Below are 23,067 nucleotides of genomic sequence, written 5' to 3'. Positions count from 1 at the left end.
ATTTTGTTTGTTTATTTGTTTGTTTGTGACACAGTCTTGCTCGGTCGCTCAAACTGGAGTTGCAGTGGTTGATCTCAGCTCACTGCAACCTCTGCTTCCTGAGCTCAAGTGATCCTCCCACCACAGCCTCCTGAGTAGCTGGGACTACAGGCATGCACCACTATGCCCAGCTAATTTTTGTATTTTTAGTAGAGACGGATTGCCACGTTGGCCAGGCTGTTCTCAAACTCCTGACCTCAAGTGATCCAGCAGCCTCAGACTCCCGAAGTACTGCGATTACATGCATGAGCCACCGCACCCAGCCAGTCTAATCATTTGACATCTATCATCCACAAAGAATTGGGAATAATCTGTCTAAAACTGCAACATAAACTAGTACTATTACTGTTTTTTTAAATAGGAACAGTCATTTTTATGCTTTGTTTAAAAAGCCTTAACCAGTGTAATTTAGTTTTCTATTTTATATACATTATTATTATTATTATACTTTAAGTTCTAGGGTACATGTGCACAACATGCAGGTTTGTTACATATGTATACATGTGCCACGTTGGTGTGCTGTACCCATTAACTCATCATTTACATTAGGTATATCTCCTAATGCTATCCCTCCCCACTCCCCTCACCCCATGACAGGCCCTGGTGTGTGATGTTCCCCACCCTGTGTCCAAGTGTTCTCATTGTTCAATTCCCACCAATGAGTGAGAACATGTGGTGTTTGGTTTTCTGTCCTTGTGATAGTTTGCTCAGAATGATGGTTTCCAGCTTCCTCCATGTCCCTACAAAAGACATGAATTCATCCTTTTTTACGGCTGCATGGTATTCCATGGTGTATATGTGCCACATTTTCTTAATCCAGTCTATCATTGATGGACATTTGGGTTGGTTTCAAGTTTTTGTTATTGTGAATAGTGCCACAATAAACATACGTGTGCATGTGTCTTTATAGCAGCATGATTTATAATCCTTTGGGTATATACCCAGTAATGGGATGGCTGGGTCAAATGGTATTTCTATTTCTAGATCCTTGAGGAATCACCACACTATCTTCCACAACGGTTGAACTAGTTTATAGTCCCACCAACAGTGTAAAAAGTGTTCCTATTTCTCCACATCCTCTCCAAAACTGGTGCTATTATTGTTTAGAGATCTAGCAATCATTTTTTAGTTGCCCAAGTTGCCCATGGAATCACAGCAAAGATCCATACCACAGTTATACCCTGAGAGTCTGGAAAGAGAGCCTCCCCATCCCCACGCCTCCTCCTTTGGAAGGGGTTGGGTAAACCACTGACTGTGAGCCAGGAGTCGGCTCTTCTGACACTGCCATGTACAGGTGCAGAACTCTGGGGATTCTGAGAATCCTAAGTTCAGATTGTGTGTCTTCGGTGATTATAAAGCTGTATTTTGTTAAGTCAAGTTATATTTCATTTTTCCCAACTTTATGTATTACTTGTAAATATTCAGACATGTAGGATATTGAGACTTCCACTCCGAGCCTACAGATGTTAAGCTCATCTAAATTTCTACATCGTCCTGATGCAAGCACCAGAGATGGAAATAAATAAATTATGTCCTTCATGGCCACAGTCCTACTAAATTCTTCGGTCCGCCTCCAGTTTCTAACTACAATGAAAGATGGTCATATGAATTGGATTATTCTTGTCATACCAACTAAAACAGAGGCAAAAGACAGGGAAGAAAGCATTCAGGGCACAAAACATGGCTCCAAGAATGGAATTCACTGTAAGTCTGCATGCTGAAACTGCCTGTTGTAACCTGAAACGAGTTTTACCCAATAGCTACTGAAACAACCTCTTTTGACTCCAAGACCCATTGCCTGTCACTCACCAGTCAGAGCTTGCCAGCTCTCCACACTTGACTAGTGCCAATGAACTTTCTCGGAAAACAATACGTAGCACTTCTTCTTTTTATGAAATCTCCAACTTTCTTTTTGTTCTTCAGGCATAAGGAAGACCATCCAGTCTGTATGTATACCTGAACTGCAATTCTTTCTTCCCCAATCAAATCTTAAATTTAGATATTTGTTTCTGTTTTTATTTTGACTTAAACACTAGCCTTGTTATACTTATCGTGCATTAAATTCTAAACTCTTTTACCATGCTCTACACACCATGGTATATAACATTTTTGTGTTTTCGCTCCTGCTGTTTTCTCTGATTGAAATGGTCTTCACAACTTTTCTGGCTAATCCATTAATCTCTTAATATACAGCTTTTAAATCTCTAAGAACTTCTCCAGACTTTTATTATACTTATTCAATTTTCCCACAGTACACTGTTCAAACTTCATTCTTATCACTACCTTATTAACTATATAGCTGTTTTTTTCTGTCTCATCTGAAAAGAAAACCTGTAAACTTTTGAAGCCAGTGTTCATATCTTATATTATTACACTACTAACATATATGTGCTGAACTGAACAGTATGGTTAAAAATACATGTTATTTCACATTTTATTGAACTTATAAAGACAATTGTTTTGAAAATACTATTTACCGGTTACTAAAGTTGAAAGCTAAGTAGTATTAGTTAGATAGTGAAAAATTTTAATGAATTGTATGAAAGAATGTTCAATCTTTGTGAAAGCCATTCTAGGGTTTTAAGTACTCATTTTCTTTTCACAATGAAATATGTACCATATAATTATAGCAGAGGTATTATAATATAAAAGGCTGTGAAAATTAAGCTTTAACTTTTACATAAAGTGTTGAAGCTATGAGTGCTTTTCCCTACCAAAGCAAAATACCAATGCTAGTTCTAAAGACAAAAATTTTGTATATATTATACAGGATTAATAATCTTAAAGACTAATACATATGAAATTGTATTTAACTTATAAAGACATTTAAAAAAAAAAACAAGTAGCTATATTTTAAGATTTTTTTTTTTTTTTTTTTTTTTTTTTTTTTTTTTTAATTTGAGACAGAGTCTCACTCTGTCTCCCAGGCTGGCGTGGACTGGTGCAATATCAGCTCACTGCAACCTCTGCCTCCCTGGTTCAAGCAATCCTTCTGCTTCAGCCTCCCGAGTAGGGGGGACTACAAGCATGCATCAACGCTTAGCTAATTTTTGTATTTTTAGTATTTTGCCATGTCGGTCAGTCTGGTCTCGAACTTCTAACCTCAAGTGATCCTACCGCCTTGGCCTCCCAAAGTGCTGGGATTACAGGCGTGAGCCACCATGCCCAGCCTATTTTAAGATTTTAAATGTCATTATCCGTTTAGTTTAAGACATACAACATTTATTTAAAACGTATAATTTTTGTTGAGCATTTTGTTTCAAAGTTCAAAAATTAAATTTTTAATGTCACATAATGTATATAATCTATTAATAGCCTTCTTCCAACTAATAACAATTGGTGGAATCCAACATGTGGATCTGAGTCAGCCTCAGTTCTTAACTATTGTGATGAGGGAAGCAAGATATTTGCATTCTCAAACATCTCTGGCCATGAAGTATCTTGCTTGAAATAAAACTTGAAGTTTTCAACCCCATACATTTCTATAGGTTGAGTATTAATATTACTCAGTGTTAGCAATAATCTTACCTACTACTGATGCACTGACCTGCTTAGCGTTTTTTTGTTTCCTGGCCTAGGCCTCCTAAAATCTGATAGTTACTGCATTTCTAGCTTTTACTGTTATCCTGCTTGAGTTGATCTCCTGAAACCCTGTCAACCTTCCCTTCCCTTGCAAACTCATAGACTCCATCTGACAACCCACTATCCATATGAAAGCTAGTCACACTGGGAGGAAATTGATGCAGCCATGTTTCTGACTTTGGAAACTATCATCTGGAATTAGAATAATGTCTTCTTGCATGGGCAGAACCCATTTCCTTATGTCAGGGTATGCCAAGTCCTTTGAACTACCATTCTCTGGGTATTGTGCTTGAGGGTTGCTTTCCCAAGAGTCAGTTTGACTGTATCTAACCTATGCATAGCTCTTTACTTTTCCGCCTCCCTAGTCCCAGCTATCTAAACCAACCCCACTGGCCTTTGGTCCTGGGGTGCTATCTTACCCTGTTCATGAGGTTATGGTCTGATATTTATTATCCAAAATAACAGGGAGACTAGGGGAAGTTTATTAAGCAAACTTCAATTTTAAGAACTATATTGATAATAGGAAAAGAGATAACAAGTTCTTTGAATCATCCACAAGGATATGGTTTGAACATTGAGAGTTCCTTAATAGAATTACTACGAAAGTAGAAAAACATTGAAATATGAGAGCCCATATAGTTAGGACTATTTACAGTTAGTGATCATATTATGTACTAAAACATTTTCATTCTATGGTATATATCTTACCTTAACTTCCACATGTGCCATCAGTACTGCAAAATTTGTTAGGTGGTTACAAGAGCATGTTGTATGTGTCTTATTTGTTGTCAGGAGCCGACAGCCTTGTGTTGACCAGTAACCTGTCATTGTACGCTTGGAGTAGCTCCAAAATGAACAGTTAGGGTTGAAATTTTCCTCTGACTGCTACAGGGGAAAAAAATCCATAAAATCAACAACTACTTTATGATCACGTAAATTAAGTTGGCATTTTCTTTACATATAATACAACTTCATATTCTGTTCCCTTTTTTTAGAGATGTCCACCAGTGTTTTCATGAGTGGGCCTCATCGATTCTAAGGGAAACTGAATATATGCTGTTGTTTGTTCCCTCTGACTAGAGACGAGTGCACTATTTTTTTAAATTAACAGTAAAAGAATATACTAATATCAATGTTTCAAAATCACACTAATTAATACACATTGCAAAATAAAGAGGTTAATTGCTCTTAACAACCAACATCTGAATGGATGATCCTTAGAAATCTTTGTTGAATTTACAACTTCAATCTTTGTATATATGCAAAAATATATATTCACATGGACATAATTGCTTGAAATATCAAATATAGAACCATGTCTAGTTCTGTTTAATGTACTCCTATTCTTCTTTAAAAAACATAAACAGTATTGTGAATATTTAAGGTATACAACATAATGTTATGAAATACATGTAGATAGTAGAAAGGTAACCAAAGTGAAGCAAATTAACGTATCCATCATCTCACGTAGTTACCCATTGTTTTCTTGTTTTTGTGGCAAGAGAAGCTAAAAATCTATTCATTTCACATGAATCCCAAACACAACAGAATTTTGTAATATTATCTATGATTTTCCGGCCGTATTTTAGATCTCTACACTTGGACTAGGTCTTTTTAGTTATGGAGAAGCATTTATAAATCCATCTATGAATGCTTTCACCATAAGTATTTACAAATACAAGGATGATTCTCCTCCAAATCTTATTTCTGAAAAAAAAATTACCACTATATTGTACAAATAATGTACTGCTATATGTCAAATAGAAAAAATAAAATTAATACACTTAATGTTCAGTGTTATAAAAATACAGATAATATGAACACCCAAGTTAATATGCCATTTTCTTACCTTGATATGTTTAACAGTAAACACCACAGGATCAGCCAAATAAACCTTATTACTGAACTCTTTGTTTATTGCTGCTGTAATAACAGGAGAATTGACAATAACAGAATGATTTGTGGACAAAGCTTCCGTTCCCAACTTCATACTGGCATTCTCCGTGGACAAATAAGGACCCAAGTTGTTATACAGGACAAAGGCCACTCTGATCTCTCCTAAAATAAATGCAAACTCTGATTAGTTTATCTATTCTACTTAAATTAGTTAGTACTAATGAAATAGAAAATTAAATCCATATAGTATGTATTCATACAAAAAATTCAGCATTCATTTCAACCAAAGTATCAAGCCATTTATGAGGAGAGAAAAGTCAAATTATGCTAAAATAACTACATACCACTATTTTTAAAAATGAACCTCAATCCCTATCTCACTCCATACTCAAAACTAAATTTAAGATAGATCATACACCTAAACATGAAAACCAGAATCATAAGGCTTCTAGAACAAAATATAGAAAAATATCCTTGAACTTTGAAGAAGGTAAGAATGTCTTCAATAAGACCCCAAAACATTTATCATAAAATGATAAACTAAACTTTATCAAAACCAAAAATCTATCAAAATACATTATTAAGAAAATAAACAAGCAGACTGAAATACATTTAAAAATAAGATTCATTAATATATACAGCAATTTTACCATCCAACAATAAATTAATGGCATCTTAAAATGGCAAAAGACATAAATACACACTTTAGAAAATAAATAAAGGAGAGGCCAATAGACACATGAAAAATGATCAGCATCATTAGTAATTAGGGAATGAAAAAATAAGACTACATTGAGTTACCATTTCATACCCACAAGAATCTCTAACATTGAAAAGACTGACCACACTAATGTTGATAAGGATGTGGAAGAAACGGAACTCTCATACACTTCTGGTGGTAGTATAAAATAGTTCAACCATTTGGAAAAAATGTTTGACAATTTCTTATAAAATTAAACATACATCTACCTTTCCTAGAAAAGTGAAAACATATATCCACCACAATACATGTGGATATATATCCTTATTCTTAACAGTCCCAAACTGGAAACAAGTCAATTATTATTTATAAGAGAATAAATAAATTATGCCATATTACATAATAGAATATACTATTCATCAATAAAGAACAAACTACTGATACATGGAACATCATGAGACAGTCTTAAAAATATTTTGCCTGGTTAATGAATTCAGACAGAAAATGGTATATACTGTATGATACCAGTTATATGAGGTCTTAAAAAACTGGCAAATTTTGGCCGGGCGCGGTGGCTCATGCCTGTAATCCTAGCACTTTGGCAGGCTGAGGCGGATGGATCACGAGGTCAGCAATTCAAGACTAGCCTGACCAACATTGCGAAACCCTGTCTCTACTAAAAATGCAAAATTTAGCCAGGCGTGGTGGCACACACCTGTAATCCCAGCTACTCAGGAGGCTGAGGCAGGAGAATCACTTGAACCCGGGAGGCAGGGGTTGCAGTGATCTGAGATTGTGCCACTGCACTCCAGCCTGGGTGACAGAGTGAGACTCCATCTCAAAACAACAACAAACAAACAAACAAACAAACAAACTGTCAAATGTTGTCTACAGAAATAGTAATGAGAAGAAAGTTTTATTAGGTGAGGAGAGGGAATAAGAAGACTGGTAAAAGACATGGGAAAATTTTCTGGGTACAGAAGATATTTATTTTCCTTCTTTTTGTGATATTATAAAAGAATGTACAACTGTCAAATTCCCAAGCTAAATGCTTCCTCAAGCTAAATGTATATTTTAGTGTATGTAAATTATTTCTCAATTGCAATGTTAAGGAAAACACATAAGAATTCACAATCTTTACCTGTCTTAAAACTCAGTTGTCGTGTTATTTTAAGGTCACTGTTTCCACAAAGTCACCAAGTCCTTCCACCTTATTTTTTTCCTTTATGACAGTCTCTTAAATGTAATCCTCTATGAAGTGAATTGTCTCTTAACACACTTTTTAAAATTGTATTTTTCCTTTATTTAAAAAAGTCAAGCCCTATATCTTATTTCTGGCCCCAACTACTATGGTTACTAAGAAGAGGAAGTCACAGTCCCTATCTCTGAATCTTCGAATTAAGTGGAAAAAAAGAAAATTGAGTCGTGTGAGGAGATAGGCAAAAAAAAAAAAAAAAAAAGCTTTTTTATTTCTTTTTTTTTTTTTTTTTTTTTTTGAGGAGGAGGGCTATTTAACATCTAACTCCCGTGTTTGGGAAATTCCCTACTCCTCGGAATTTATAGACACAAAATGGACATATACTTGCTTTCCTAGCTTATTGTGAATAGGTTGCTCTGGGCACTTCTGCTAGATGCATCCAATCAGATGCAGTAGCCTCAGATATCAGATGAGGAGCTAGTGACACAAAGAAGCAGGAAGTGGTACAGCAACAGCAGCAGCAGCAGCAGCACAGTTACTGCTACAGAGTTCATTTTGCAGCGGCACAGTTACTGCTACAGAGTTCATTTGCAGCAGCAGTGACATTTCACAGCAGTGATTCTGTGATGTGGTATAGGCTGCTGTCAGCCTCCTTGCTCTAGTTATCTTCTGGGACTGATTCTCCAGCCGTCTCAGTGATTCTATGAGATAACCATTATCATTTCCATAATCCAGCAAAGACATTATGATGAGAGCTACATAATGGAAGAGAGCATTCTTATCTAATCTACAAGTGTTAATACAGTACTGAGCAAATCATAGTAATTCACTAAATACTTACCTGTTATAACATACAATTTAATTTTGTTCTTTCCCTCTAGATTTGGTATTAAAATGCTGATTTTTGAAAGGTGAAAAGTAAGAACATTCATGCATTTTTCTTGTTGACATTAAAAACTTCCATTTTAATTGGTTTATAATTGGCTGATAATTCATACCAATTTCCACTTTCAGGATGGCGTCATTTTGACATCCCACCGTGTTACCAGCACACTTAGTCACTGGCAATTCTCTCATATTCTCTGCTCTAAAATTAATGCTTAAATGTGACTTTAACAAACAAAAACAAAAACAGGCTGGGTGTGATGACTCATGCCTGCAATTCCAGCACTATGGGAGGCTGAGGTGGGAGGATCTCTTGAGGCCAGGAGTTCAAGACCAGCCTGGGAAACACAGAGAGACCCTTTTCTCTATTAAAACAAAACAAAACACAGAAAAAACAACTATACGTTAATTTAGAAAATAAATGAACACAGAACTTAATTTGACTAATATATTTCTACATGTCTTCAGATACACAGCTTTGTGTCTGAAGGTTCACACATTTATTGTATACTTAAGTAGTGAGTATATAGATGTATAGATGAACCAGGCACTGAAGTACTAGGGTTACATCAGTGAACAAGATTAGACAAGGCCCCTGCTCCCATGGAGCTTACTGCCTGGAGGGAGACCCAGGCAGTAAGCAGGCAGATTAAAAAATAATAATAATATTATTTCTTATAATGATAAGTGAATAAATGCTATGAAGAAACATTGGCATAATCATGGCTAATGGGGAAAGAGTGATTGGGAAAGAGGAGTTTACCTTAGAGGAGATAGGGAAGACTCTCCTTATAGAGGTAGATTTATTCTAAAAAGTGAATGATAGAGAGGGTGCCATGCAAAAAAAAAAAAAAAAAAAAAAAGTAAAAATTGTATTCTAAGTAGAAAGGTTTAAAAAAAAAAAAAAAAAAAAACCCAAACCTGATGCAGGAACATGCTTGGTGTGTTCAAGAAACAGAATCAAGATTACTCTGTCTGGATCACACAGAACATGCTGAAGACAAATGTGAGGTGTGGCAAATGAGGCAGTAAGGAAGTGGACCAGGTAGCACGTGGCAGGCCTGGTTAAGTCATGAGATTTCATTCTAAGTGTAAGTGGAGGTCAACTGGTCAGATGTATGTTTCAGGAAGAACCCTTTGTCAACAGGATATACTGTTGGAGGGCAAAAGAATGGAAGCAGGGAAACAATTTAGGAAGCTAAAGCAGGAATCTAATTTTGCTCTACTTAATCTTACTGCTGTCTCAAAAATTTTCTTAGTCAAATGAGTAACATAAAAAATGATTCCTAAGTTTAGTCTTACAATATTTCTAACATTTACAGACCATTTTATTCTTATGACAACAAATGTAAGTTGTTTTTCTTGATATTATTTATCAACACTGTTCACCTTGCAATATGAAATATTAGCATTAAGTTGGTGACTAGGAACTGAGGTCGTCTTCCTATCACCTGGCAGATTAAACAATCTCCCTTTCTTGGCAAAAAAGAAATATCTGTGTGTGTGTGTGTGTGTGTGTGTGTGTATGCATATATGTACAAATATGGGAAAGAGGGGTCTATTTTAGAGGAGATATATATATACACATACATATTTATATATATACACACACATCTATACACACATATATACACACACATACATATACATATATACACACACATACATATACATGCACATACATGTGTGTAAGTTCAAACATTTTTTAATATTAGTGAAATCTGGGACATACTTTATAAGATTATTTATTGAATTTTAATTATTTTCAGTGTATTCAATTTGGTAGTAAGCTAAGCTGATTATATGTACAGTTCCATTTCCCAAAATTATCTCCTTACATTTAAATGTTTGTATGCTTTGCAAAGAAAAGCATAAAAATACTCTCAAAAAGATGCTGAATAAGCAAAAAAAAAAAAAAAACCCTCAAAAAGATGCTGAATAAGCAAAAAAAAAATTTTAATTAAAAGTAAAATTTCCATAAAAAATTTTACAAGTGAAATCTGCACACTCAGTGAGAGTTTCTCCTTTTGAGGAAAGATGCCAGATCCTCTGAATTTTGTTGTCCATAATTTCCTTCATATTTAAGTTTCTGGCAACTGAAAAGTAATGGAACAATTTCCAAATCTGATTGGGAATTCTGTAGAATAAATATCACTGTAATATTAATGGTGCTGTACAGTAGAAAGAGGAGGAAGAGGAGGAGAAAGAGAATAGTGTAGGAAAAGGAAGAGGGGAAAAGTTCCTCAACAGTGGATCTAATATTCTGGGCCAAAAAGGAATGACTTGATGCAAGTTCAATTCCCTCAAGCTTAAAAAATAAACTCTAACCTACCATTTCGGCCATTTTGCTTTAAAGTATTTGCAGACAGCTGGATAGTGCTTCCATGGCCCATGTTTTCTGGAAATTTTAGGTCTTCTAAGTTTCCTTCTGTGCTCAGTCTTGCAACTTCCAATTCTGTTAATATCAAAGAGATACCCGTGCTCATTGAGAAACATACCTAAGCTACAATAATTTCCTAAATCATTGCAGTATTTCTGAAATCAAAACACTGGAATTCTCATTCTATTTGTCATGCTTTATGAAAATCTTTCAGAAAATATATTGTTCGTATTTTATAAAAATAATGCAAATAAAAGTTATTAAAATTATGTAAATAATACAAACATGTCAATCATAAAGTCTAAAATTTAAAATTCAATCCCAAATTCTAATACATTGTCATTGGCCTTAAGTTTCAAAATATAATCTTTATTTTATAAATTAAATAAAAATCCTTTTGTAATCTAGAGCTGTACTATCCTATCAATATTGATCTTTAAGTCCAATAAATTTGAAACAGCTTTATCATAACTTCTGAAATAAAAGTGTTAGCTACTCCTAATCCACAATAAAAATAGATTGATATCCTTTATAAGTCAAATAACACGATTATCAAACACTGTTTTATCATTTTCACTCAAATGACTTCTTTATAATGTGAATTCAAAGATACTCTCATTATAACTGAAATAACTCCTAATAGTCCTGTATTAAGAGGATGAAATTTTAAATAGTATAATACATACACAAAAGTCCTTTAAAAAAACAAACCTCACCGTAAGTGATCTCAGGCTACTGTGTTCAATATTGAACCTAATATCGAAATGTCCTAAGAAAGATAGCACACATGATTTTCTATCCTTTTAAGCCAATGACAAGTGATGCCCTCTTTATTTTAGAAAAAGAATGACTTTTCTCCATTGAAATAAAGTATCACTCATATCTGGGACACCAGAGATACTTTTTTTCTTTTCCCTCTTCTGATATACAACAGTGTCTGGACCTTCTGAATAACAAAGGCCACTTACTAATATTGTCTGTGTTCTCCCTGACAATGTCAGTCTTCAAAAGGTTATCAGCCAGCACAAAAGCACTTTCCTCCACAGTATGAAGCAACATGGTGGCCGCACGTAGCTGATCGCTTATAGTCAGGTCTCTCCACGCATTCAAAGCTTGTGGCTGAAGGAGGTTGTTAACTGTCTCGACCATTGCCTATAAGAGGATGAAAAGAATGACAGAGGTCTCTAGTGAACCCACATAGCTGTCAGAAATCCAGGTGTACATGTTGCCCAGCAAGCAAGGATCAGCAGTGTGCATGAGTTCAGTATTGTCCCAGCCTCCCCTGTGACATGCTGCAGCAGAAGCATTCATTATTTTGTTCTGTAAAACCCTAGCTGAGACTTTGCAAAGCAAGAGGAAAACCTGTTTTTGTTTTGAAAGACAACAAATAAAGTCATGCTTTCTTCTTAGCATCAATAACACAAGCTTCAAGAAGACTATGATCACATAATTAAATTATTTGGCTGGGGAAGTGTTGACAAAAAATTTAAACCAAGAGTTTTACCACATGACTCAGAGAAAATCATTTTTTCTGTACATTACCATAAAACTGGATGCTGAACACAACAGAGATTAAAAGGATGACCATAAATGTGACAATCCAAGAATTTGTTGCCTATAGGTTGATGACTCACATAGCAAACCTATCTGTTTTTTAGCCAGCTAGTAAAATGTCAGAATGGGGAAAATATCAAAGGATACATACTCCAGGGGCTTTGGATATGTTATGTACAAAGAGAAACCTTCTTCATGCTGTTTACTACTAAGGAGGGGAATAAACAGTTGAACCTTACTACCTATGGTCCTCAGGTGTCTTATCTTTAAAAAATCAGCAGTAGGTACACCCACACATAGAGACAAAACACTACAGTTCTCATTGCTTCATCCAAAAGAATCATCTCTGTAGTTACAATTTATATATTTCCTGTGGTTTGCTTTATGCTGTCGGTTACAAAGAAAAACAGTTCTCCCAATAAGGTCTTGGGTTTCATTCAAACATACAGAATTGTAAAATAGAAAGATACAATACCTTCAGCTTGAAAGTGATCATCCCTGAACCCAAATCATTATGAAATATGCATCTAATCCAGAAATAAAGTTGAATAAACAGCCAACACAGGCACAGTTACCAGGCAGCACATAAGTGTTTTAAAACAGGACTCACATTATTGACACATTGGCAGAGGGGCTGGGAGAGACTAGAGAAACACCCTCCACAAGACAATGTTTTCTCCTGGCTGGTGTTTTCATAGTAACCAAGTAACAACTGTTAAAAATTCAGCTTCCTAATGAAACACCTTGGCTGCCAATTAACACCAGCTTCAAAAACTAATTTGCCTTTGATAAAAGTTGTTTTTCTTGATATTTTCCCAGCTATTCCAAGTTTTGGTCAAAAATCAACATCACTGTATACTTTTAAGTAAAATAATCCTACTCACAATTTGCATGCTTTGGATTATTTTTTAAAAGAGGAACACCACAAACAAATCGAAAAAGTCTCTCACGAGTTTAAACACTGGACATAGATATTTTCTGAAGCCAAACAAAAAACAAGAGAACATAGACCTCTTCAGTGTAAAGAAGTATTCTTTCAGGGATTAGATGATACTGTGAATTCATTAAAAATGCTCTGAAAGTCCCACATGCAACAGAAATTATGCCTGTTCTTTATGGAGCAGCCATTTTAGCTGCTGATAATCTTAATAATTAGTTAATAATCTTATAATAATTAATTAAAATCTTACCTTAGGGGAAATTTGATTGGGCATAATATATTTCTCTTCTGACCTTTATTGTTTTTATTTTCATAATTTAAAAAAATGCAAGATGAGAAAAAAGGAAAAAGAAACAACTATGGTCAACTCCGAGAACATTACAAGAAAGAACGTGTTCCAAGACTAAATTAGGAAAAAATAGAAAGTCTGACTAAACCTATAACTAATATGGAGATTGAATCAGTGATCAAAGACTCCCAAGAAAGAAAAGCTCAGGATCAGATGGCTTCACTGGTGAATTCTACCAAATTTTTCTACACTTAAAGAAGAATTAACACTAGTCCTTCTCAAACTCCAAAACATATAAGAGGGGGGGACACTTCCAAACACATTTTTATGAGGCTAGCATTACTTTGACACCAAAGCCAGACTAAGACACCACAAGAAAACTGCAGGCCATATCCTGATGAATACAGATGCAAAAATTCTCAACAAAACGCTAGCAAACTAAATCCAACAGCACTTAAGGAAAAAAGTATAAACCATGATCAAGTGCAATTTATCCCTGAATTCAGGGAGAGTTTAACATAAAAAAAAACAATGAATGCGATACTTCACATTCACAGAATAAAGGATATCACATGATTGTCTTAATAGACACAGAAAAAGTGTTTGACAAAATTCAGCACCTTTCATGACAAAAACTCAACAAACTAGGAACAGAAAGAAGTTACCTCAACGTGATAAAGGCCATGTATAAAAGCCCTTAGATAACATCATACTCAACATTGAAAACCTGAAAGCTTTTCCTCTAAGATCAAAAACAAGGCAAAGATTCCTACTCTTGCCACTATTCAACATAGTACTTGAAGTTCTTAGCCAGATCAATTAGGTAATAATAATAATAGGCATCCAAATTGAAATGAAAAAGCAAAATTCTCCCTGTTTGCAGATGACATGATCTTATATACAGAAAACCTGAAAGACTCCATTAAATATATATATACATAAAAGACTGTATATATGTATGTGTGTATATATACGAAAGACTGTATATGTGTGTGTATGTCCTTTAAATATATATATACATAAAATGCTGTATATATGTGTGTATATATCTATAAAATACTGCATATATTTGTGTATGTGTGTGTGTATATATATATATAAACTAATGAACAAAATCAGGAACGTGTTTACAACAGACTACTTTATCTAAAAAACTTTGTATGTCTTTGAACCGACAGCAAATAAATCAAAGTTACCATTTATTAATTTATCTTAGCTTTGCAACTGAAAAAGTGCAAAGTGCAATATTTTTTCATAGCTACAAGTTTTCAACAAGTGTATTCTTCAAGATAAGGCAGTCTTTAGGAAGGCTTTCTACTAATTTTGGGCTTTAAGCCCAAACAATTGCCAAGTTTACTAAAAAGCAACACACTCAAAATGTGGCCCCCAAACCTAGGATTTGGTGAGTTATGACACCAATTTAACATTTATTTAGTCTGCTCAAAGACACACCTCTTCACCATTGTTTAAGTATAACTGCAAGGAAATGTTTACACAAGGACTGAGAGACAGTATTCTGTAGTTCTAAAATCAGAGTGTGGGATTTGGAACCACATCCCCCAAATTGTACCTTCACAGTGCCTCTTACTGTGTGACACTGGGCAAGTTACTTAACTTCTCTATACTTCACCTATGAATTTGGTATGATAATATAATAATCTCAGAAAGTTGTCTGGCTCAAAACAAGTGCTCAAGATGTAACCTTGTTTTTACTCTTACTTGATATCACAGTCCAGTGTGGGAAGAAGGGAAGTCTTCACTTAGAAAGCACATTTCATATCTGATCATTGCTAAATAGCCACACTGAATTGAGATCTGGAAGGAATAAATCTTCAGTAATGCAATCTGCATAATTTGGTCTCTTACACAACTACAGAAGCCTATACTACCTGAAGCTTTGAGGAATTGGAGAGTAAAGGCAACATGTGTATTAAATAGTTCATAGTGAGTTTTTTAGAGACTCGAATAAAATGCCCCATTTCCTGCTAGTGAGACAGCACAATTAAGTCCATCTTAGAAGCTTTATAATTATAAATGACTTAAACTTTCTGAAGCTTGCTGACATGTCCCTTTACTAGCTAAATGAAGGTTAATTAAATAGTTACAACTCCTCAATGAATACCTATATTTGGATTTCCTTATACATTTATGTATTGTATATTTTATTCACACACTATGACATCTGGTCACAAGATAATTTTTTTCTCAAACTAGTTATTTGAATTCTTTCCATAAGCTCAATATAAGACTCATTATATTTCAATTTGAGAGTAGGTAGGGGTGAGTATTATCCTTTTCATCATACAGTATACTCACTAAACTCTCAGTGACTTTTTACTGTTTCTAAAAATCAAATACAAATGGGAAAGAGCCAAAAGTCATTTTGATTCACACCAAGATTATGGACATACCATATCCTACTAGACACATATTTGCATTATTTTTTAATGCAACATTATTAGGACCTTTATCATTAAATTCAGACCTTAGGCAAATTCAGTTGACGAATATTACTCATAGTATATAATTGTGATATGTTTGTTAAGGATGCTATATACTTTATAATTAAACTTTATATATTTCAAAATACAGAGTTTATTTGTTATAACTACTGTAAAAACCTTTGCGAAAAACTGCTATATATTTTTGCAATGACAACTTTTGTCATTATTCCAAGAGGATGTATTTGTGAAATAGCCTAAGATTTCTCAGGAAGAATACACAAAAGAATCAACAGGGAGAAACACATGAGTGGCACCTCTTACCCAGGTGAGCAGTAAATATCAAACTATGAAAGTAAGCAAAATCATCTGGGGAACTTAGTTACCCCCTCTTCCTCCATTTGAAAATCATAAAAATAAATACTCCAATAGAAGGAATGCCTTATGGAAAGATGTATAAATGTCTAACTTTACCACCATGGCTTCTTTTTGTTCTTTTTTTTTTTTTTTTTTTTTTTTTTTTTTTTTTTTTTTTGAGACAGAGTCTCACTCTGTCACCCAGGCTGGAGTGCATTGGTGCCATCTTGGCTCATTGCAAGCTCCACCCCCCGGGTTCACACCATTCTCCTGTCTCAGCCTCCTGAGTAGTTGGAACTACAGGCACCCGCCACCACCCCCGGCTAATTATTTTGTATTTTTAGTAGAGACAGGGTTTCACCATGTTAGCCAGGATGGTCTTGATCTCCTGACCTCGTGATTCGCCCGCCTCAGTCTCCCAAAGTGTTGGGATTACAGGCGTGAGCCACCGCACCCAGCCTTGCAGACAAGTTTTTAAATCACTAGCTCATTCAGGTTTTAGCTCAAATATCATCTGCTCTGAGAGGTCTTCCATTATTAGCAAAACCGGGGAAAATGTGGGGGAGAATCCCCCCATCCTTAAATCTATTACCTGTTTTGTTTTCTTTGTATCATATGTCATTATCTAAAGACGTCTCATATATTTGTCTACCGGCACAACTATCTTAAACTTCCCATTAGACAGATGGCGAGCTTCCTGAAGCAGGAGACACTGTCTCATTTACAAGAGCCAAAAGCAGTGTTCGGTAACTCTTAGATGAGGGATTTGCCATGTGGGATAACTCATACATAAGTCAGTTTTCTCCATTTTCATATCAGCCAAAATAAAAATCTCTGAAGTTATTAGTTTGATGAGTATAAGAGCAAAGAATCAATAGAAATGATAAAACTTATTAACTAGCCAATACTTCCCTGAATTAGTCTCACTTCAGAAAATCAATACCCCAGTGGGCTCTTAGTCCATTTGGGCTGCTAGAACACAATATCTTAGACTGAACAATTTTATAAACCACGGAAATTTATTGCTCACAGTTCTGGAAGCTAAGAAGCTCAAGATCAAGGCACCTGTAGATTCATTGTCTGGTGAGGTCTCACTCTCTGCATCCTCACAGAGTTCAAGAGAGAAACAAATTACCTTGGGCCTCCTTTTTAAGGGCACTAGTAACATTCATTCATTAGGGCTTTGTTCTCATGGCCTAGTCACCTCACCAGAAGCCCCACCTCCCAACACCACTATACCGCAGAGTAAGTTTCAACACATGAATTATGGGGAGATACAAGCAGTCAGACCACAGAAGGCTCCCATTTTAGTATTTGTTTATCTTTAACAGAATTATCCATATTTGTATCTGGTTTTCTCACCAGACTATGATGTCCTCACAGAAGAGATCATATTCATTTGTGTTTTCCCAGAGTAAATTTTAGTGCTGTGATACCTTTTGGGTATTCATTAATATTTATCACATAAAGGTAAGTTACTTTTATTATCAAATTATTAATGACATTATATACAATAGGAAAACTGAAAGCATCCTTTTTTGTTTCTTTATTTTTTTCCCTGTCTCCCCAAATACTTCTGAGAGAATAACGTGTTCAGATATCACCATAATTTGAGAGTGAGACAGGGTGAATGAGAGGAAGTTAAGATGACAGAGTTCAGAAGAAGAAAATCTAAACCACAGGTTATTATAGTGAACATAGGACACTATGAGTAAAATATATATATATTTTATAAAAAGTTTTCCATAATGTTTCCAAAGGTAATTTCCAATGTAATTTAATAAGATTTCATTAAATATGTATTATTTGCAAAGAACTAGTTAAGGCACTGTTGAATGAGGTTAGAGAAGAAAAACATAGAGTTTGCCTTCAATTTACCTATGCTCCAGCACAAACAGATCTAGAAACCCACAGCATACAGCACAAAAGTAACAGATTCTTGCTGGGCAGGTCCATAAAGACATCCCAGAAAATGTTTATTTTTGAGTTAGACACTAGAGGATGAGTACATTTTCTTTGACTCTGAAGAGGAAATCCAAAGCTAAAGTACATAATGAGCAAGTTGATGATGATCAAATAAAAAAAGCAAATTGATATTAGGCAGCCCATTTGAAAGTTGGGAACAATTATTTCATAGTAATAGATACATTTACACTAATGAATTGCCTAAATTCTTTTGAAAAATAGCCTAGTAATATAAATTATATTTTACTCTACTTCCACTTTTTAAATATATTTTCCTGAATGCATCATGTCCTTATCAATATATTCCATAATCAAGCTGAACAATGCTATTTTATTATATTATTATTTTATTATATTATATATACAGTTACATTTAAATATTTTTCTTCATATCTAAATCTCAGGATATATTAAGGAAGAAAAATATGTTTCCAGGTCTCTGCTCCCATTTCTTGCTTTCTGAATGTATACACTGCAGATAGATAGATGGAAATAGTATCCATTGATTTATAATTTGAAATAATAAAAACAAAATGTTCTTTAATTCTTTACTTTGACTTCTTGATATAAAGTTTATCAGTTGAGAGTAAAGTAAAATGAAGCAAAAGTTTAAAATCATTACTGAATAGGACACATTGTACTGCAATCTGTGTTTAGATATTGATTCAAATCAAAATGTAAAGGTCAAGTGTTAGAAGTGTCTTCAAAACAGTTTATAACTTGCAGGTTTTTTATTACAAGTCAAGTTGAATGACTGATATTTACACATCTGATCAATAAACCTAAGGTGCTTTTTATAACCACTGTCATTTGATATTATTAAGTATATAAAAACTACTAATCTCTGAACCACCTTTTATATTACAGTGAAGTGCTGGCATTTTCAAATCTTAATTAAAATTAGATCACATAACACAAGTGACCTTAATATAGTAATAAGGACCTTTAGGAGTAAAACAAGGTGAAACTAAAATTTCATAGAACAGACTGTCTTTAAGAGACCCTTATTTTTTTTAAAGCATTATTTTTTGCAAACTGTATTTGATCATATCACTGTTTAATTCTACTTTAGAATGAAATGACTGAATGCTGTCAAATAAATCTCTATCGTGTTACAGGAATTAAATGGATCTACAGACCTGACTTAAACTCCTTGCTAACTCAATATTCATTCAACAAATATTAATTGAGCATCTTCAATGTGGCAGTCAACTGGGATGCAGCAAGAAAGACAGATGTTCTCCCTTCCCTGAAGGTAATGGCAATATAGTTAGGCCAGGCAATTAAACAAGTAATTAAAATCCAACATGGCAAGCATTATAATGATGGAAACATAGAGTTCAAGCTCTGTATTGGAAAAGCTCCATGAAGGGGGACATTTCCAAGATGGAGCTCAACACTAAACAAAGAGACAAAGGGGACAGCGTGTACTTATAGGTACAGAGGTGAAAGAGAACAGGCACTGCGAAGGAACTGAAAACAAATTCCTTACGGTAGAGCAAAGAGTATAAGGGGTTCAGTGGTAAGACTGGTAAGTGAAGGCTAGATTTCAAAGAGGTTTGCAAACTATGTTAAGGTATTTACAATTCTTCCCAAAAGTGACAAATAGTCACTGGAAAAAAAAAAAAAAGTAAGGTAACAGAGTGATACATAGTAACAGTTAATATTTGTGGAGTGTATTCCAGACCTTGATATGAATGGTTTACATGCATTAACTCCTTTAATTTTCAAAGTAACCCAGCAAGGTATAATTTATTATCATCTTCATCTTACAGTGAGAATACTGAGACTCGTAGAAGTTAAGTAACTATCTAAAGGCTAATTAGCTAACATAGAGTAGAACCAGGGCTCAAGTACATGAATTCTGGTTCTGGAGAAAAAGAAAAGCAGAGATTATTCCAAAGATATTTAAAATGATTTCCTGATTAGCTAATGCCAGTTGACGAGAAAAAGAAAGAAGTGCAATGCGTAGAATTTGGGGTAGTCAAGGAGGTAGCACTCACTTCAAATGGGAATTTTGTTTTTCAAAAGGTAGTGGGCATAAGAGTATATGTGTGGGTGGAGAGTATGAGTAACACATTAAATTCAGGTTGCCTACTTTGAATGAAATATACAGTCTTGCACTGAATAGTGATGTGTTGCTCAACAATGGACCATGTATACCATGGTGGTCCCATAAGATTAAAATGGAGCTGTCTTATTCAGGTGTACTAGCTTTTATCTTTTTATCATATTTTTACTGTATCGTTTCTGTGTTTAGATACACACATACTATTGTGTTATAATTGTCTACAGTACTCAGTACAGTAACATGCAGTACAGGTTTGTTGCCTAAGGAGCAGTAGGCTGTACCACGTAGCCTAGGTGTGTAATCTGCTATCCCATTTAGGGTTTCGTAAGTATACCCTATGATGTTTGCATGACAGCAAAATGAAGCATTTCTCTGAATGTATCCTCACTGGTAATGCATGACTGTAAGTGAATGGCATCTAGATGGGCCTGAAGCTTATATAAGATATCTGATATTCACATATAGTTCATGAGATAGTTTGGATATTTTTCCTTTTAAATCTCATGTTGAACTGTAATCCTCAATGTTGGAGGTGGGGCCTGGTGGGAGATGTTTGGGTCATGAGGGCAGAGTACTGTCCTCACATAGTGAGTGAGCTCTTGTGAGATCTGGTTGTTTAAAAGTGTGTGACACCTACTCGACTCCCTCTCTTGCTCCTGCTTTTGCCATGTGATATGCCGGCTCCTGCTTTGCCTTCTTCCATGAGTAAAATCTCCCAGGGCCCTCCCCAGAAGCTAAGCAGATGCCAGTGCTATGCTTGTACAGGCTGCAGAATCATGAGCAAATTAAACCTCTTTTCTTTATACATTACCCAGGCTCAGATATTCCTTTACAGCAGCAGAAAAACGGCTTAATACAATGTATGCATCATAAATTTAAGTAGGCTTATTAAAGCCATTGATATATCTGAAATTACCCAGATAAACTGTGTAGAAGAATAATTGATGGTACAGAAACACTAACAAAATAGAGGGGCAAATGAAGTAAGAATAGTTGACAATGAAGATGAAAGAGTAAGCAGTCAGAGAGTGTGGTATCACAGATGGAAAGAGGGTTTTCCTTGGTTTCAAAAATAATCATGAAAGTGTCCAAAAATTCTTCTTTTTGAACTAGAAATAATAACTTTATTTTTGTTCCGGGTAACAGAGTGATTGTAAAACAAAAAAGAAAACCACAGAGATACTGCTTTTGAGGAGCAATCAGTACAATTTCATGTATCAACACTTCAAAGCAGGACATCTATTCATTTAATTAATATTTCTTGAGCCCTTAACACATGCCAACACTGTTCCAGACCCTTGAGATACATCTTAACAAAGCAGAGAAAAAATAATCTTAGAACTGAACATTCTGGCAAAGGAAGCAAATAATAAACCATATACTGTTAGAAGATGCGATGTACAGTGTGAAATAAAAGAAAATAGACAGGATAGGGGGATCTAGAATCAGGGATGGTGTTGGGATAGAGGTTGGCTTTCAAATATGATGGTACAGATGGGCATCACTGAAAAGGTAACAATTCAAAAAAGACAAAGGAATTAAGAGAGTTAGCCATGCAGGCATCTGGAAGAGAAGCATTCCAATCAGAGAGAACAACCAGAATAAAAGTCTTCAAATGGAACTTTTGAAGGGTTGCATGGTCCAAAACCTTAAAATGGCATGTGTCAGGAGTAAAGCAAAGGAAAACAGTAGAGGTGGGAGCTGGGGCTCAACCACTTCAACTGAGATGCTGAAGAATGGTTTGCAAGTTAAGATTGGGAATTCAGTTACAGATATGGAAAGTTTGAGGTGTTTATTACACAACAAAGTGAAGCTATTGAGAAATTGGCTGGAAAATTAATTCAGGAGTTCAGGAGAATGGTCTGTGCCATGGATAATATTTGTAGGTCATAGACGTATAGGTGGTATGTAAATCAATGAGATCACCAAGGGTGTGAATGTACAAAGCTTAGATAAGAGGACTAACTGTTGTGCTAGGGGGCACTCCAAGCTTAAAGGTTTGAGGAGAAGAGGAGGAACCAGCAAAGGAGACTGGAAAGAAGTGTCAATTAGGTAGGAGAAAAATAAAGTGAGTTGTCCTGAAGAGAATATATCAAGGAAGAGGGGGTGATCAGCTGTGCTAGATGTTTCTAATTAATCAAGTAAGGTATGGACTGACTACCGACTGTTGGTCTAGCAGCATTTAGAAGTCATTAATGACCTCAACAAGGTCAACAAGGGCAGTTTCAGTGGTATAGTGGGGGCACAAGCCTGAGGAGGTGAATTTAAGGGAGAATGCGAGGAGAGGGATTGGCAACAGCAAATGTTGACAAGTGTTGTCAGAATTTCAGCTGCAGTGGACATACTAGCAGGCAATCAGAAATTTGAGCCTGGAGCTTGAATTAAACAGTAAATATTTGGAGACCACTTAATATGTGCTATATACAATTTAAAAGGTCCTGAAGATATAGAAATAAAAGTGGCACTGTTCCTTCCCAAGCAGCTTATTGATAGAGGGAGTGAAGAGACATTAAAATACAGCTTGATAATTGCTGTGATAGAGGAAAACTGAGAGTGTTGTAAGTTCACATAAGAGGTCATTCATTCAGACTAAGTGGGACAAAGAATGCTTCCTTAGAGTAATTGACGTATGAAGTGAGTGTTGATAGGTAAGTCAAAGTTACTGGAACGAACAGAAGGAGAAAGGAGAGCAAATCTAGAATTAATCCAAGCAGAAGGAGCTGTGACTTATAAAGGTACAAAGACGCGAAGTGAAAGTATTTAAATCCTC

The 23,067-nt window shown here is 35.1% G+C and overlaps 1 protein-coding gene across 7 annotated transcripts in view; it reads right to left on the bottom strand.

Annotated features, from left to right (window-relative positions):
- The window catches only part of ADGRL3 (adhesion G protein-coupled receptor L3), a 915,407-nt gene that overhangs the window by 133,674 nt on the left and 758,666 nt on the right, over window positions 1-23,067 (bottom strand). For all 7 annotated transcript variants that reach the window (XM_030925166.1, XM_030925184.1, XM_030925200.1 and 4 more), the window contains 4 exons: window positions 11,649-11,832; window positions 10,633-10,755; window positions 5,471-5,679; window positions 4,330-4,506 (listed from right to left, as the gene is read on the bottom strand). In XM_030925166.1, the coding sequence (XP_030781026.1) occupies window positions 4,330-4,506; window positions 5,471-5,679; window positions 10,633-10,755; window positions 11,649-11,832 (693 nt within the window). The remainder of the gene's footprint in view (window positions 1-4,329; window positions 4,507-5,470; window positions 5,680-10,632; window positions 10,756-11,648; window positions 11,833-23,067) is intronic.

Source organism: Rhinopithecus roxellana, chromosome 2 (assembly GCF_007565055.1).
Source record: "Rhinopithecus roxellana isolate Shanxi Qingling chromosome 2, ASM756505v1, whole genome shotgun sequence".
Classification (NCBI taxonomy): domain Eukaryota; kingdom Metazoa; phylum Chordata; class Mammalia; order Primates; family Cercopithecidae; genus Rhinopithecus; species Rhinopithecus roxellana.
The sequence above is the reverse complement of the archived record's forward strand: the minus strand, read 5'-3'. Positions and strand labels throughout refer to the sequence as shown.